The sequence below is a fragment of the Pelobates fuscus genome, chromosome 13 (assembly GCF_036172605.1).
Source record: "Pelobates fuscus isolate aPelFus1 chromosome 13, aPelFus1.pri, whole genome shotgun sequence".
Taxonomy (NCBI): Eukaryota; Metazoa; Chordata; class Amphibia; order Anura; family Pelobatidae; genus Pelobates; species Pelobates fuscus.
In genome coordinates this window covers 44,570,782-44,589,399 of record NC_086329.1, presented here as the reverse complement: position 1 = coordinate 44,589,399, position 18,618 = coordinate 44,570,782, and the positions used below count along the sequence as shown (strand labels likewise).

The following is an 18,618-nucleotide window of genomic DNA, read 5'->3' as shown; positions in this document are numbered from 1 at the left end:
GCCCACTCATAGACCTGGGTTGGGTACAATACGATATGTGTTGCTGATAAGTACCCCAACACATAGCACACATTTTTACTAACTCCTATAATCTCTTCTGGAGGTGTCTTGGTGAACCGCCTCCCCTCTGCCTCCTCCCCCCCCCCCCCCCCCCTTCACCTAGTTTGGGCGTGCCCCATATTGACAGACTTTTGGCCCAGCATTCATAAGATCATTGTTCACCTATTTCAAATCAAACTACCCTTCACCACAGAAGTATGTGTATTCGATATCTTCCTTGATACTCTATTTGGACTCTCCAAAGATTTGTTAATACCTGGTTTGGTAGCAACCAAGACCAGTATACCGGGTAAGTAGAAATACACATCTCATCCTTCCTATTTGACACCATCAGACTTATGGGTTATACGCATAAATACACTAAAGTATGGACAAGATCGATACGTCCTATAGGACAGTCTAATAAATTGAATATTTTTATGGTTATGTTGGTTCTTCTCCTGGTCACCCGGTATGAAGAGTGACTCTTGGTTTTGTTTTCTTTTTTGTGAAATCGCCTTTTCTCAACAAGTGCAGAAGCTTTCATGGCTTTTAGTTGGACTTATTTATTGTATATTCGTTTTTTTGTTTTTTTTAATCTATAAAAACTGAGACAATAAAAAATTGCACCATTTTGTCTGCACATGTAAAAAACGATTTATATTGGTACCCATCTTCCATAAAATATAAATATATGCATGTTATTGTTAATACTTTTTTTGGCAACTTGCAGACATTAATTTTTATTCTCTGTACCTAGATATGAAAAATCCCATCTGCAAAATCCATCTACATTATTTCCTTAATAATCAGTGTTTATGATGCATGTAATAACACGTTCATATAATCATTTCATCACTTATTTTTGTATATATATTCAAAATAAATCAATGCCAAATTTAAAGCAACGTTTTAATTAAAAGAGAAGATTCTTATAAAGAATGTATTTGTATACTATATTACCAATTGTAAATGTCTAACAAGTTAAAAAAACAAATATATAGGATAGAATTGAGAAGCAGGCTTTAAATACCAACACACTACGTATTAACCATTCATCCAAATTAGTGTAAACTAAACAAAAATAAATAAAGCAATGTTCATATCAAACGTACAATACAAAAGCATAAGATTCTTTTATCGTAGAAGTAATTAATCTTATTAACACTTTTAGCAGCAAAGATAATTAATACATAAACCACTTTAGCAAATAAACAGTCTTGGTGGCAGCTTCTGATCTTGCATTTAGTGCCTGTATTGTATATAAATATGTATTGTAATACTTCTGTTATAGTAAGAATTAGAAAGAGGAATATGTAAAGCTATCAATATAGGGTGATGTCTTGAGTCATCTCAAACGAGACTTACCCCCCCACCCCCCCAAGGTCCTCTTCAACAATAAAAGCAAGTCTACTCTAATCATAGTCTTAGCACAATCTTTGTGAAAATAAATGTCCTTATCTATCTTTAAGGTTATGATTGTCAGTAGCCCTCGTATTTCAATTCAAAATATGAAAAGCCAAACCCAAGGTACTTCTCTTATATAGGAGGCCACTATTGATTTTTTTTTTTATCTCGAGAGCTTACAGAACATTCTTAACCATATAGAGGTCCACACAAAAAAAAGTCCATAGTGTAGCTGGAGCATTATACCGAAGGCACTGCACCTCGATATCCAGGGTACCATCTTACTTACAGTGACATCAGGGCTGTGGCAGCTAATCCCACGTATCCAATACAATCAAATCCCAGGAACCATCCAGAAAACGATTAATCATCGATCATGATGCTGTGACACTAACTTACTCTCTGGTGAAGAGATTTGCAGAAGTTGTAGGCTTGCACAGAAAGGGGGGAAAAAACGGATGTGACTTGCTATTAAAAACAAAACAACATTCATGTCTGCGTTTTGACTTTAGCTGTGGTTTAATTAAAGCTACTAAAATAGAATGGCCAAGCCCATGAATTAATATTTCATCAGGACACAGAGTTCCGTAACAAAGGATAGAATAAGAACATACTATAATACGTACAAAGGTCCATTACTACTGGTATTCTGCGATCTTGGTGTGACTTCAGATATTCTCTCAATCAGGTCTGCAGACGAGATGCAGATCATGTATTTGTGCATAAATTTGCAGTCTGTATTGTCACTGGAAGATCTCTAAAATTGCTTAATTCTAACTATTCTAGTCCGGCGTCCACCAGATTTATGTTTTTTTCTTAAGGGGGAAAAAAGAAAGAAAAAAAAAAAAAAGAACAATAGTTCCACTGCACCTGGAATGAGGAAATTGCACAAAAGGTTTGGGTCTAAATAAAGTGTGTAATGAATTCTTAATGTGCTTGCTGACAGCAGCAAAGCGAGATAATGCTATACATTATAACAATGGTTGCAGTATTTAGCCTCTGGTATGCTGAGTGTAAATGGACAGTTAAAGGGACCTCTCGGCTCATTATTCTTAACTGCTAATGTTTTAAAACAAAGAAGGCACGAACTTAATGGATGTGACACCCAGTGACATTTTGAATATTGTGCTGATGTTCCAAATGGTATGGAATCTCTGTAGTCCTTGCAGAAGGAGATTAAACTTTTTGGAATGAATCTGGCTCGCCAAAACGTGATTTTCACCGAGTGTCTTAGAAATAATATAGGCTGGATTTTTTTTTCTCAATCCTGTTGTGTTGGCACAGAAGCATCTCAGTTGCAGTGACTCAGTTATGACCGAATATCCATGTGTCCTTCATCACCACACCCACTGCAGTATCAGAACTGGGTTACTGTACAATATAATTATCACTTACTCGAAAAATGCATACATATTCCATAGCACCATGTGACATATGTTATGGCTTAAATGGACAGTCTGTCATTTTGAATATTGCTGATCTTTAATTCCAATGGTCCATATTCAACTAGGATTAGAAGGTGAAATCCTTCCACCTCCACCAACAATCTATCTATTTAATTTATTGCCACCTCTTCGTTCACAGTAATGCACCTAATTTACTAGCCAAGGGCAAAACCCAACAAAGACATTAATATTCTCCTAGTGATCAAAAGGTATTGGCTTCCAAATTGCCTGTGAAATAAATCAATATGATTGTACTTGGCTATATATATCAGGGAGGAATGCAATATTTCATTACTGGTCTTGACTTCTCAAGTTTACTGTTTTAATCAAACAGGCATGGGATGTACAGGTTATGTAAGTAGCCAATTAAATACACTGACTACAATCTTTAAATAAACTTTCTGTCTGGGATATTTTAAACTCTGTTAAATGCTTGCTTATATAAAACTATGTATATGTTCTATAATTGGATGGGTGTATAGCCAGAGACCTAGTAAAAAAAATACAAACTAAGGTTCTACAACATCTGCTGGAAGGCGGATACATGTATTAACCACTCTTTCATCATTCAAATTTATCTGAAGCAGATATTTTATATTTATAGTGGTAACCTGTGAAAGCAACACCCATCTCTTCGGTGAACTGTCCCTTCCTTGAAAAGTGTGTGTGTGTGTGTTACTAATTATAGATAAATCTATACAATCTCAATATTAAGGGGTATGAAATCAGGGAGTTGGTGGGGCTAAAAGTCACTGCCAGATAGGCATTCCTACCCAGAAAAGAGGGCCGACTGCCAATAGAAGGGGCATGTTATCCTAGGGTGGATGCATTCTAGACTGTCCGAATCTCACGGCAGGCAATGTAGAGACTGCTTCAGCCTAGTGCCCTCAGCAAAGCACAAATAATAATGTGATGGCGCTGTGCTAACTGGTGTCCATTTCCCCTTGTCACTGGATGCTGGACACCATGGAACAAACTATGGACAGTGATAATTTTTGGGTCTGACATCTTTCTTTTTGTTTATTTTCTAAGTATCATGTAAGGCACTTTCCCACAGTAAATGGTACAATTACAGCCTAGGACTGAAGACAACTGCATAGCGTAGTGTCCACCTGGTTCCTGCTGTCTTGTTACAAACAGTTCTGTACCTTGCAGTGTTTTTCTTGCAACTGTACTGTGCTCTGTATTTGTTTTCAGTTTCTGTTCTGAAAATGTGAAATATAAGTCGATATGTAAGTACCTTGATGTACTGTTACCAAATTGGTGCTTGACAAAAAAAAAACCAAAAAAACAATATGGACAGAGAAGTTGGGACTGTAGTTAAGATGCATGTATAAGATGTCTTAAAGGGACACTATAGGCACCAAGACCACTTCAGCTAATTGAAGTGGTCTGGGTGAACTGTCCCAGGTCCCTTAACCCTGCAGTGGTAATTGTTGTGCAGTTTTTAAGAAACTGCAATAATTACTTTACAGGGTTAACTCAACCTCTAGTGGCTGTCTACCAGACACCCATTAGAGGGACTTCCGGGCTCTTGGGTGACTTTTGCCTAACTGACACTGAACGTCCTCACGCTATGCATGAGGACTTCCAGCGTCACTCAAAACTCCCTAGCAAAGCATTAATTCAATGTTTTCCTATGGGACAGTACTAATGTAAGCGCAGCCATTGCACTCCCCTGCCAACATCAGCCGAAGTCAAAGGAGCGAAGAAAAACCCGAGCCAGCGCCGAGGTATATCGGGGCTGGACCCAGGTAAGTGACAGAAGGGGTTACCAAGTTGTAGTTTAACTTTCAAAGGTTGAATGGCCAGAGAATGACATTCTCTCATTTTTAGGGAGTATGACAGATGGCTATACATATCTTTTATGATAAGGTCATTACCTACTGATTAGCTGTAATGAAAACAAATGTAATAAGACCACACAATTTTATTTACTGATGCATAGGCCGAAACACATTTAAAGTCGTTAAAAAAAAAAAAAAAAAAAATGTATGCTGCAATCGTATCATACGTATTAGGACACTCTAAGCACCAATATATCCTTAGCTTAATAAAGCCGTTTTGATGCCTAGATCATGCCTTTGCAGCCTAACTGCTCAATTCTCTGCCTTTTTTGCAGTTAAATCCCTTTGTTTATAAATCCCTAGCCACACCTTGACTGTGACTTACACAGCCACCCTGCATGCTTCCTGAAAAAGGGTTTTAGCTTCTTTTAGTTTCCCTTATTGCACAGTGCGTTTGATAGCATGAATTATCTTTTGATCTGTTAATAGTTGGCTAGAGCATTCAGTAGCCACATGTGTGTGATTAAAGTTAAATTAACATAGCAAGAGATAAAAACTTCTAAAGTAAACAACCTGTGCTGTAAAAATTAAAAAATGTATTCATGCCAGGGAAGGTGTGGCTAGAGTTGAATAAAGAGAAACAAGGCTGATTTAACTCCTAAATAAGAGTCTTGAGCAGTGAGACTTAAGGTTGATCATGTATACACCAAAAGCACTTTATTCAGCGAAGGTTTGGCTCTATAATAAGCTCACACACTGCACTTTAAATTGAATCATGATGGTTTAAATCTGTTAACAGCGATGAGCTGACAGCTGACTTGTTAAATCTAAGACATGGCAGTAGAGTTGGAAATAAAAATCTTCAGGTCAGCTGAGTAAGCCATTTTTACAGATCAGATGTCAACTCATCACAAACCTCTTAGTACTGTATATCATAGGAGACTTGGTCTACATGAAGGACATTCTTGACAGTGAAGTCCACTTGACTCTCCCAGAGAGCTCACCTTGGAGGGGTATTTCCAGGAAGGCATGTAGACTTGTCATGAATGTCATGTTTATCATTTTCAAATTGCTAGGAAATCATTTACTATGTTAAAAGGACACTATAGTCACCTGTACAACTTTAGCTTAATGAAGCAGTTTTGGTGTATAGAACATGCCCCTGCAGCCTCACTGCTCAATCCTCTGCCATTTAGGAGTTAAATCCCTTTGTTTATGAACCCTAGTCACACCTCCCAGCATGTGACTTGCACAGCCTTCCATAAACACTTCCTGTACAGAGAGCCCTATTTAGGCTTTCTTTATTGCAAGTTCTGTTTAATTAAGATTTTCTTATCCCCTGCTATGTTAATAGCTTGCTAGACCCTGCAAGAGCCTCCTGTATGTGATTAAAGTTCAATTTAGAGATTGAGATACAATTATTTAAGGTAAATTACATCTGTTTGAAAGTGAAACCAGTTTTTTCCCTCATGCAGGCTCTGTCAATCATAGCCAGGGGAGGTGTAGTTAGGGCTGCATAAACAGAAACAAAGTGATTTAACTCCTAAATGACAGTGAATTGAGCAGTGAAATTGCAGGGGAATGAGCTATACACTAAAACTGCTTTATTTAGCTAAAGTAATTTAGGTGACTATAGTGTTCCTTTAAGTTGAGAAGAAAAGAGAACTTATTATAACTGAAAATAAAACTACCAGGAATATAGTCTTGCTGTGTATATTTTTGCAATAAATACACGTGTGAGGTTTAGAACCGTCACATTTTAATTTGCTTTTCTAAGGTTCCATAAAGGAACACTCTAGGCACAATGACCACTTAATTGTAATTAAGTTTATGGTGCCTGGTGCTGGCTTACTTTTTAGGATTTAAACCGTTCACAATCGGTTTAACCCTAAAGTTTTATATCCAGTGCCATTTATCTCTGCATCTGTCCTTTCTGCTTCTCTCCAATTCTTCAAAGATGAAGCCTCAGGCAGAGGAGCCGTAAAATATACATACGTTTTCTTGAACTGTTTAACCCCTAAAGAAAAGACAGCACTAGGAACCTCCTGGAACCATAACGTAATTCCGATTAAGTTATGTTATGGTGCCCTTCGTGTTCCTTTAACAAACTTTTGACAGTAGAATGTTACGTGAAGATATTTAAACTCCCTCCCACCAGAAATCCATTGCACTGTGGATGTATCAAACTGTGCATGCAACCTCTATTTATGATCCCCAACATTCCTCCCTTGGAAGAGCCTCCCACACCACCTTCCTCATCCACCTAACCGTCCCCTACTTCTTCAGGTCTACCAGTTTTGGACCTTCGGCTCAGTTATATGACCATCCATTTTCTCTGCTTCCCTCTGCCTCTATTAGCCTAGATTCTGGACCAATTCTTTGTATTGTGACCCTGGCTCTCAGGCTCTTTTTAAAGTTACTGGATTTTCAGTTTCTTGGACTTATTACAACAATTCATCTTTTCTTGGACTTATTTCCTGTATACTGCTGTTTCTCATTGTCTGTCTGGAACCAATAACCCTACTCTAGTACTTATTGTAAGAGACTTTAGTTTATGAAATCGGACTTTGCATCTCCCCTACTGAAATAAATTTAGACTGATAACCTATTGCCGAATTTCACTCTGTTTAATCGATGGCAAGTGTTATCAGAGAGATGTAGTGAAAAGAGATATTTAGAATATGCATGCAATCTAAAATAATACACATTGAGGTTGTAATACAATTCTTAGCACTTTATTTAAGTATAGAATTATGCTTCCCTTTCAATCTCTTAGCCAGACTATAAGAAATGCATACTTCAGGGCTGTTGTTAGTGAAAACTGGTATTTACAAAACCGGGAACGAAACTACAATTGCATAAAGTGCACCAGGTTATTACATTTTATGGAAGGCTTGTCCCAAGAGTCCCCAGGTCTTAGAAGAAAAGAAGCCAAGAATAGAACATGTAGGTGGAGTTGATCTCTCTTTGGAATACGGCATAATGATCGGGGACTATTTATACAACAGAACAAAATGTCAGAAATTTCTATTTTCAGGTCAGGTCCCGTTTTGTAGAACAGAGCACAGTGGTGGAAGTACCTATCTGTAGAGTAGAACACCATGTAGAGTGGTTATGAGTGTGAGATATTGATAGGACAGTGATAGGATGTTCTATACTGTAGAGCAGAACACTATAGCAGAAGTTTATTTTCTATAAAACACAACATAGTGATGCACAGGGTTCTATGTGTAGAACAGAACACTGAAAGGAAGTTCTATCCACAAAACAGAATGCAATATCAGTAAGTTTTGGTTCTGTAGGGCAAAGCACAGTGGTGGGCAATTCTATCTATAACAGGGAACAGGGATTGGGCACCCCAGATGTTTTGTACTACACCTACCATGATGCTTTGTAAGAGCATTGTGGGAGATGTATTTCACAACATCTGGAGTGCCGAAGGTTGCCTACCCCTGATCTATAGAGCACCATGCACAGTGTCATGGGATTCTATTCTTTAGAGTAAACATTGGTGGGACGTCCTACTAAAAAAACAGAACACAGTGGTGTGAGGTTTTCTCCTTTAGACAGTGCACATAATTTCTTTAAGTCCACAAGTCATTGGCGAGTGAAAAATAGAAGTTCACACCTTAGAAATTAGAAGTTCATCTTGTAGAACCGAAAAGAGTATTTGGAGGTTCTATTCTACAGAACAAAACACAATGGTAGTTAGTTGGCGTATTCCATAGAATGGAACACTGTGATGGGTAGCTCTATTCACTATAACAAACATAATGGAGAACCACTCTAGAATACAGGGCATTGCATCTTCAAGAACAATACAGATCAGATTGTATAACAGAACACACTGGTGAAGCATCAGTAACTAGGTTGCATTCAATCATGTGGATGTTCAATGTAATGTGGCCTCAAGATATTTCCCTCAATAATCCAGAGAGATCACTTGAAGTAAACCTTGCTTATATAGGATATTTTGGAATTTCTTGAATAAAGAAGAACCTCTTTTTGGAATCCTTGAGTGCTGGTACCTTTCTATTGTATATGTTGTGTTACTGAAACACCAGGTATTTATTTTTCAGTAGGAGTAGGCTGCAATTTTTATTCTATATCGTATAAATCATTTTTTTTTACATTCTTTTTCCTAAATCCCCCATTTATTTTATGTATTTTCTTAATCCCATGCCTGCGTTATATATGGTTTATTTCCCCCCTGTTTAACTCCTAGTGATTTAATAATTTCTGATAATTCTGCTGCTGTGACCTGTGTAAACTAGGCTGTGAATGATGGGTGTTGTAGTCAGCAGCAGCTGGGATTCCAGAGCTTGTCATGCCCTGGCAAAATCTGTGATTATCAAACAAATCAATGATCTATGGTTATTAGATATACTGAGAGCAAGGGACGCTTATTAACATAGAGAACTCAAGTAATTAGCTGTAATTAAGTTACAGTTGGAAATCTCTTTCATATCTCCAGCAGATCAACCAGACCTCATTGTTCAGGCAGCCAGATTGGTTTCCAAATAGCTTAAACGCCAGAAGTGGATTAACTCTTTAAGGTCCAGGGCTTAGACTAACTAATTTAAATCATTTCAAGCCTGGCATGGCATTGGTCATTAAACGAGTTAAAAGAGCTGCTAGATCTTTAATTATAGCTCATTTCTTCGCCAAGGAATACATTAGGAAATATCAGGTTTATTACCAGAACTTACAGGCATATTCACTAAGGTGAGAATTATCAGGAATGCAAAGTGAATTTTAAAATTTAAGGTCAAAGTAGCCGGACCAGCAAACAAATCTCCAATTCAGCTCTGCTTTCAGTTTGGCTCCTCTGGCCTGAAATGTTAAATTCACTCTGAATTCTCACTTTAGTGAATGACCCGTTAGAGTGGCCAATTTCGAGAATAAAAATCTGTTTCAGGACTAGAGGTATTCAAATGCAAGATAACTAGCTGGGTCACAATACAAATAATGAGAATAGTAAAAAAAAAAAAAAAAAAAAGACAGCCAAGAACCAGGAAAACACTAAAGCAAATAGATTAACATGCTTCTGTATGCATGAGCCATGAAAGGGCACTGAAAGATGGGAGCAGGGAGTTTAAATTGGAACTTGGATAATGCTGTCAACTCATGTCATCTCACTGATGTCAAAATAAACCTGCACATATCCATTTTGGTTGCAAATTCAAGCGTGGGCACAGGCAAGGTCTGAGTGTCTATAAGGACGCACATCTGCAGTATCTGTGTCTGTGCGACCTCTGAGACACAAAGAATGACAGGGTATCAGTGCACAGGATTCAGAAGGTACTATTATGAGGAAGTCTACATATGGGAAATAAATATATACTTTAGTTTTTTTGTTTTTTTTCTTAACATGTATAAGCTGATATGTATGTGTGTGTGTGTGTGTATATATAATATATAATATAGATACATATATATACAAACATATAGAGATGAGATACTGACCAATAAAGTTTAAGTTATGGAAATAGAACCGCAATAACAGAATTAAAAAAAAACTTTCGAAATGGCATTATTTTCCATTTCAAAACATTTCAGTTACACATCTTTTCACATGAGCTTTTCGGTTTGTTTGTTTTTTTTTTTGGGGGGGGGGGGGGAGGAGGGGAGAAGAGGGTTTCTTTAAGCTTGGTACCATAGCCAGAGATTGCATTTCTCCTTTTGTTCCATCGGTGGAATGAATAGAAAAAGAGAGAGAGCACCGAAGTGCTGAGTTCCCAACTAGTGGAAACAAGAGTGTGTCTGCAGAACTGGTAGGGGATAACCCTTGTGTTTGTACATAGACTAAAATGGTAAGCAGGCATGATCCGTAAGCTTGGGCGGCCTAGGGAGCACTAAAGAGTAGTTCTGCAGATGTTGTTCTGCCTTAAGTAACAATCTTGAAAATAACTTTACTTTATTGCGGGCATCATTAACATTATGAGCCCAGCAAAATATGAATCAAAAAATAAAACTTAATGCACCATCACCACTAAGGACAAAATACGGGGGGTGGAGGGGACGGTATAGTCTATGGAAGTATCCCAAGACTAAAGTAGAGAGTACTGATGGAGTCTGAAGGGAATGAGCCTGCTTGTAGAAACAAATGTATAAAATGTCTCTAATTTCAGAGACTCGATGTAACAGCAGCAGGGTAAACCCAAGGCTCCAAAAGGGAGAGATGAACCTTAATAGCAACATAGATGATAATCCAATAAATGAGTGTGAAAAAATGGGATAACAGTGTATCCCTTCCACTCCATAAAGTTAGCAAATGCACAGTACAATGGATCTATCTGTAGAGATCCTACTGTGTATGCAGGGCTTTGTAAGGATATCAACTTGCGAGGTTGCTGTGGAAGAAAACAGATTCTACTCTAACAGTACTCTACTAGCTGGTTCTAACATCAGTTAGATACCTATTGTACCCATTACCCCTAACCAAAGAATCATATTTGTTTTTAGACTAAGCACGTTTGATGTGATTCTTTGGTTAGGGGGAATGGGTACAATAGGTATCTAACTGATGTTAGAACCAGCTAGTAGAGTACTGTTAGAGTAGAATCTGTTTTCTTCCACAGCAACCTCGCAAGTTGATATCCTTACAAAGCCCTGCATACACAGTAGGATCTCTACAGATAGATCCATTGTACTGTGCATTTGCTAACTTTATGGAGTGGAAGGGATACACTGTTATCCCATTTTTTCACACTCATCTACTCACACATCCTGATGCGTTAACAGAAAACATATTGTGGAACTGAACTAACCTCTCATATGTACGTGACTGCAATGTCTGTTGTCTAGAGGGGTGCAAAGCGGGATTTGTGTATGTACCGCACATGACTAAAATAGTTTAGGTGCTATATTTCAAAATATTACAAATGTAATTTAACTTCTGAATGAAACACATTCAGGGTTCTTTATTATAGTGTGAAATTGGTATTTCATCAGGGCAAATCCTTGGGTCACTGGGTGCATGAACATGGCTATATTTCCAATTCCTCCCCTTCACAAACAGAACACTTTTAACCACACCCTGTAGAAACCATTTCACCTCTGAGTTCCCCAACTTAACCAGGTAACATGTCACCCACCTCCTACAGTGCCAGCTTTATGCTCAAAAAACTTGTCAGTACCATCTTTGTGTCCAAACAGTTGATCAAGGCCATCCCCACACAGCATCCCAGTGCCACCTCTGTCCCCAAGTCACTAGTCATTTCGGCACAACGATTGCACAGATTAAACACTGCCATCATTGTCCAAAAATTGTCAATTTCTCTTGCAAAACAGGATACAACCCCAGGTTGTCCTCCACTTGTCAACGTATAACCTTTGCCTTCCAGCTCTGCCACCCTTCGCCAATCGCAAGGGGTGGAGCCAAGAGCTGCACTTCCTGCTGATGCGCCCCTATCTACAGAGTGTCTGGTCACTGTGCACCCAGGATCGCTCAGAATTTCACTGTAAATTTAAATGGAATTTAAAATTTCAGAAACAAATTAAATTTAAAAGGACACTCCAGATGCCTAAGGTACTTTAGCTTTCTGAAAAGCTTTATGTAAAAAGTGTTTTTTCTATTTTTTTTTATTTTTCAAACATTTACAATGACACTGTAATAAACTAACCAGGTTACACCCCTGGCTGTCAATTGGATAACTGGTCCTGCTACTTCCTGGATTGGTTAGCTCAGTGGAGCTAAACTCAAGAGGCAGCAATTGCCCAGAGCACCTGCCTTGCAAAGACTTCTCATTGCGCTGCATTGGAAAGTCTGTGATTGGACAGCCACAGAAAGTCTGGGTGTGGTTAAAAGGGGAGGGCTTGCAAAGGCAGCAGACACGAGAACTGCAAGTTTTGCAAGCTGTGTTTGGATATACCCCCAATGGAAAAAATGCATAATTAAATGCATGCATGTTTTCATTTGGGGTATATCTACTAAACAGTGAAATATTTATTTTGTATTTGTGCAGTGAAGTGTCCCTTTGAAAACACTGACTCCGCTGTGGCTCCAGTTTAAGTATTCCTTACGATTCACTCTTCACTAAATAACACTAATAAACAAAGTAGCATTAATGCATGAAAAGCTAACGGCAAATCCATCAATGCTAATAGCGACAACACTACAACTGCTAAGTCAGCTAGGGTGTTCAACAACATGAGGAGGCTCATTGAATTACAATTTACTGATTTTGTAGTAAGAAGAAGAAAAAAAGTCCAGAAGTCAGGATGAAGGCCTCCAGTAGCAAACTATAAAGGTAGGGTTACCATATCCGTCATGTTTTCAGGGACACACGTCATTTTGTAATATTTATGAAAAAGCATGAAAAGGGTTGCCCTGCAGTATGTATAATGCATGTTCTGCAGGATTCATCAGTGCCGAATTACTTAATCTAATGCACCTTCTTCTGAATTCTACAACCCTTTTCATGTGCTGCCATCAATACGTATACGTGGTATGTGTCGCTGAAATCATGGTGGATATGGTAACTATGTAAAGGCACACTTCAAAAATCATACCTACTACATCTTTCTGTAGAGGTTATGGGACCAGGAGTGCTTCTCCCTGCCACTAATGTAAATAATTAAACCATATAAGAATGGTTTGACAACATACCTGGGATATGCTGGGCACCCTCTGCCACCAGACGTTCCAAGTATGGTGGTGCAGGGTGGTGCTCACTAAGGTAAGAGCTCTTACCTGACTCTGTCCGCCAACGAGACCGCTCTGCATGGGTGGAGCTACTTGCAAGAGCTTCCAGCTGTAGTGGAGACAGCGACATGAGCATGACTTACCCCAAATAAGTTGTCATACAGTTCAACGATTTGACTACTTATCCTGGGGGACACCAGAGGTTTCTTGAGACCATAACCATGGGCCGTTTTTGTTGTTTGTTTTTGTTACAGAGTTTGGAGTGTTTCTTTTAATTGAATTTATGTAACATTGATTCAAATCACAGAATGCATAGCTAGTGCTTGAACTGATTAAAAACATCCTTTTAGATACTTGTCCTGACAACCTCTGGTTCCAAAAATGATTCATACTGCAAGTGATTTAAGCGGCCAAACTATGTATTGACTGGGCACAAAAACAACAGTCCATTCTGAGTCTATCAATAATAATTGGAACAATCAACAATAGAATCTCTAGCTGAAGAATTGTATTAATCTCGAATTGTATAGTGCCACCTCGCACCTTTCTAATACACTTTCCGAAATGTTTTTCTTTCTGTCTTAGACCTCTTCTGCCTTCATATTCCTTCATTTCCTCATAGATTGCTATTCAAGTACAATACGAATCCAGTCATATCGTTTATATGCATTTACTCATTCTTTGGCAATGTATAGGAGCCTGCAAATTGCAATGATTGATGGAAGTTTAATTTACGAACCAATTTATGAACTGTCCACATAAGGGGCGACAGACCAACAAAATCAAAGCATCCTCTTTAAACCTATGCAGGGTTAGTCACTAAAGTGAGAATTGTCAGGAATTCAAAGTGAGTTTTACATTTTAGGCAGATGTAACTGAATTGGAAAAATACTTCGGTCAATATTGCTGTACAATTTCAAATTGAGTGAAATTCACTTTAAGCACCATAACCACTGCAGTGTGGTCTAGTGGCTATGGTGCCAGAAGTGCCCTGGTGCCACCCCAATGTAAAGAGTGAGGCCACAGCCCAAACAGTTTGACAGAATGCTTGAGATCTGGCACTTCTTCATAGATATCATGCTAGCAGACATTCCTAGTCCTGTATCAGCAATATCCATCCATCTTTGGACTCAATGATTTGTATTGTCAGCTGACCATTCTGAGATCATGAATTCCATCCAAAGTTGGACAAAACTAATCCTGCCAAAGCGGAGGGGGAGCTTTCATGTTCACAATGTCTGTGGGAGGGAGGGATGGGGACCCAGACCGAGGGTCCCTTGGAAACCAAAGAGTCAAACTATTCAGAAATGTAACTGAGGAGTCTACTGGCACCATAACCTTAAGTAAATAATGATGAGGTTCACATAGGGTGTGTGTCCCAGTTTGGAGACATGTTGGCTAATCTGTAAAAACAATACATGTATGGGTTCTTGTAAACTTTAGATTAAAATGGTAGAGATATAATTAATTTTAAAATCAACTAAACTTGTATCAAGTCAGTTCTCCTGATCACTTAATAGAGCAGCTCCAACACTTGGTTTCAGGAGTGTTGAGAGAAATTACAGGGCATTTAAACCCATACGAGAGCACTACAATTGCGTATGTCCAGCCTTAATTAGCTACTCTGGTGGGGAGGCTTTCAGGCTGGAGTGCATGAGCACCACAATAACATGTCCCCTTTTACAGTTTGGCACGTCATCAGTGACTCTAACTGCAGCACAAGCAGTCCCACCCACTGAGGTAGAAAAATATACAAAATATTAAATCATATTCTTTATCTTGTAATCCTTCAAGGGGGTAGAGAATAAGTAGTGTAGACGGCCAAAACGTATTTTTTTTAAATGCAGTAGTAGCAAATCTATAATTAAGGTAAATTAAAAGTTTGTTTAAATGTCTCTCTTATGAGTGCTAGTTTGGAATCTGCTGGTATTTTTGGGAATGCAGAGCCCCAAAATGGCAGCAGAACACAAGTAATCACTGAATATTAACATTTTGTCCCTTCAGTGTTCCTTCCTCTCCCAACATTTTCAGCATCGCCGTTGTACATAAAGTCTTCCAGTCTCCTGTACAGCATAGTGTGGTGATGACTTCACCAAAAGCCCCTCTGTGCATGGCCGAGGACAGATCGTAAACCTAGAGAAATGTTGTTTCTCTGCCAAGTAAGGATCAGCATGGGATCATTTTTTTGTTTTTGGGGTTTATCATTGTTTGCTTTTCCCTTCCTCGTCATGTATGTTTTTACTTTGCATTAATGAGCTACAAGTTTGTGTTTAAGACTAATAGAGATTGCCCCTATTAGCGGGAAAGTTGTGTCCTTTATCACAACACCCCAGATGTGGACGGATGTCGGAGTTCAAGTGGTGGAGTAATGGATTATCCTGCTTCCATTCTCCTCTCCACCTCGGTAAAACGGGGCAATAAATAATACAAAGATTCAAATTCCTAAAATGTACAGACTGCAGGTATATTAAAAAAAATGTTTGTTTTTTCTTTTCTGAATCGAAATTACCCTAATTTAAATTTGCACATTTTGGGGCAAATCTCACAATGAGCTTCTGAATTGCCCTTACTAAATATCCAAATGGCAATTTCGAGTCAAACTAAGAGATTATTTCCAAATTATGCAATTTGCAGGCTTATTGCGGGTTTATAACAGTGCCTCTCCCCCCCATACCTTTTTGTTTTTCTGCCTGTCCACTTGTGAAAGCCAAGACAGACACAAGCTCTCTCTCCTGAGGCGGAAACAGGCGATGGTTCACAGCGAAGTCAGACACATGTCAAGTCAGACACACAGTGCATGCAAAACACATGGGCTGATCAGTAACATTACATCATAAAATCCCACTGAGTGCCCTGATTCCAAGCACTGAATATTGGTACTTAAACATTGCTAATTAATATCACTCCTATCATATCAAGCTTAAATATAACAGAACCATAACTTATTTATCATGTATTTATTGAGTGTTTGTAGTGTGGATGTTGTGTCCCTAATCTCCACTGTGTGTGTGGTGACATTATTTATATGAAGTATTTTTCTGCTATGGGTTTCCGTTAGTAATTGCCTAAACACAGCCAAATGCCCCAAACATATTCCTAAGAATTCATCACTCTTTTATTTTGTATTTTTTTTACCATTTCCACTGGAAGACTCTTCCACGTATCTACTACTCTATCCCTGAATTATTCTTTTCTCACTTTACACCTCCTTAGTTTTCACGCTTTTAAACTACAACACAAATAATGACATCATGTTCCAGATCCTTTAAACACAAATCACAGATTCAATAAAACAATAGCCTGTATTATGCCAGTTTATCTTGCTGCAAAGTCTTATTTTATGATATGTAAATATCACATTATTAATTCACTTTCTAGCTGGGTATACCCATGGACAAAGGCAGAAATTACAATTGCCAGACTTTATACCGCCTAGCCCTGTGCAGACCCTCTGCTCTATGCATATTGATGAGATTAGTATATTATAGCATAAATATACTTGCTGCAGTTGCTTTTGTAATGTTAATGGGGTTGAGTAAATGCTGGAGAGAGAACCTATGTGCAGGTTTATATTGTCTCACACTGCAGCAGCTGGTCTATAGAAGGCATGCCTAGAGAGAGGGCACCAGACAAGACAGGAATATCAGAGGAAGCCAAACACCCTTGGGGAACCCAACCAGCCTAACCACTCACCCACACCCTAGAAAGCAAGTCCAGGCAAGGCTGATTGTTAACTCCTCAATCACAATACCATTGTGCTGAGGGTATATTTGTTTACAACCCTGAACTGGGCAGACAGGGGTGAGGTGGCATGCAGATAAAGGAGGGGGGGTATCAGATTAAGAGATAGTAGGAAAACACTAAACCCACCTTCTGGATCCCAATTCACCTGTTTTCTTGGAGTCTCTATTGGGAATTTCATCTTTCCTTGTTAAGTGTGAACCAAAACACCAGATACAAATCCCAACCTGTGTGTCTGCCGCAAAGGCACCAAATTACACACAAACATCTAAGAGGAGCCTGCGCTCTGGGCTGGGCAAAGGAGGTCTTCTCAGCTGAGCCAGAAGAGATGAGACAATCCTAACCAGAAGTGCTTGGATCCCAAATAATAAAAGAAGGGGGCAAAAGGTACTCCTAGGATCAGATCAGCTGTAGGCTGGTCCTTCTCTGGATTGGATCAGGTTTATGTCCAAGTGATGGAACACTGCAGCAATTAACAATGTATCTGGTGATGATGACAAAGTCTGCTGTGGGTTGTGATGGTCATGCAGGTCCAGGCAGGGTGTATCCAGCAAGCCCAGCGTGCATTGTGATAGTAACATTCAGGAGCCAAAGGCAGCATCTCATAGCACGTCATGGCTTGTGGCTCACTGCAGTGTAATGGGACGGAGGAGAAGGACCCCTCCCAGATATCTTGAGGGACATTTAAGGAAGTTCTCCCTCTCTGTGATATGAGGAGGAAGGTGGAAAAAGGTTCTGTCCTCAGACATATGGATGGGATCTCCTTCCATCCCTAACAGGGGAGAGATGAATGACAGAGGGGTGGTCTCAATGAAGGGGAAGGGGGGGGCTTTTGTCTATGGCATATAGTGGGTTCACACTGGAGGTGGCAACGATAATAGACTGGTAGCTATGTACTTACTGGCTGTGGTCCCTGGGCGAGCTGGAGGATGCAGAGCCGTTAGATGGACTCCTTGGCTGAAGATCCGCTTGGATGGCTAGCAGCACATGGCAAGAACATGGGATGTGCCTGCGGCAGAGGGTGGCTTCCTCTCTTACACATATTCAAATGCAGAGTGTGTGCAGCACAATAGCAGGTCTCCCCCGACACAAGTGTGGGCTTCCCTTGCAGGCACAAAGGCTGAGCATCTGACATCACACATGATCGCCATGTTAATGTATGGCAGGGCTGCTCCCCCATGCATTGTGTGTACCATGTGTGATGGATAAGGGCTGCTCTGCATGACTGACAACCCTTCCTCCTCCTCCTCCCACCACAGGTAGACAGAGATTCCCGCCCATCATGTGTCAGGTAAACTGGATACAGTGTTTCTTCCTCACACTCTGTGATAGAATCTCAGTGTTTCCCTTACGGTGCATATTCAGAATGGGCGGGGGAGGGGGAGAGACACCCCATTACAGAGCATATTCAGAAAGGGGGGAGAGAGACCCCATTACAGAGCCTATTCAGAAAGGGGGGGGGGGGGGGGGGGGGGGGGGGGAGACACCCCATTACAGAGCCTATTCAGAAAGGGGGGGAGAGAGACCCCCTTACAGAGCCTATTCAGAAAGG

The 18,618-nt window shown here is 39.6% G+C and overlaps 1 protein-coding gene across 2 annotated transcripts in view; it reads right to left on the bottom strand.

Annotated features, from left to right (window-relative positions):
- Positions 1–18,169, bottom strand: part of KCNK10 (potassium two pore domain channel subfamily K member 10) — a 75,839-nt gene extending 57,670 nt beyond the window's left edge. Inside the window, exon 1 of one of the 2 annotated variants that reach the window (XM_063439551.1) lies at positions 17,968–18,169. In XM_063439551.1, the coding sequence (XP_063295621.1) occupies position 17,968 (1 nt within the window). In that variant the 5' untranslated portion in view covers positions 17,969–18,169. Of the gene's footprint in view, positions 1–17,195; positions 17,678–17,967 lie in introns of those variants that run through there. The other variant, XM_063439549.1, reaches the window with a different exon arrangement.
- Between the last annotated feature and the right edge of the window lie 449 nt (positions 18,170–18,618).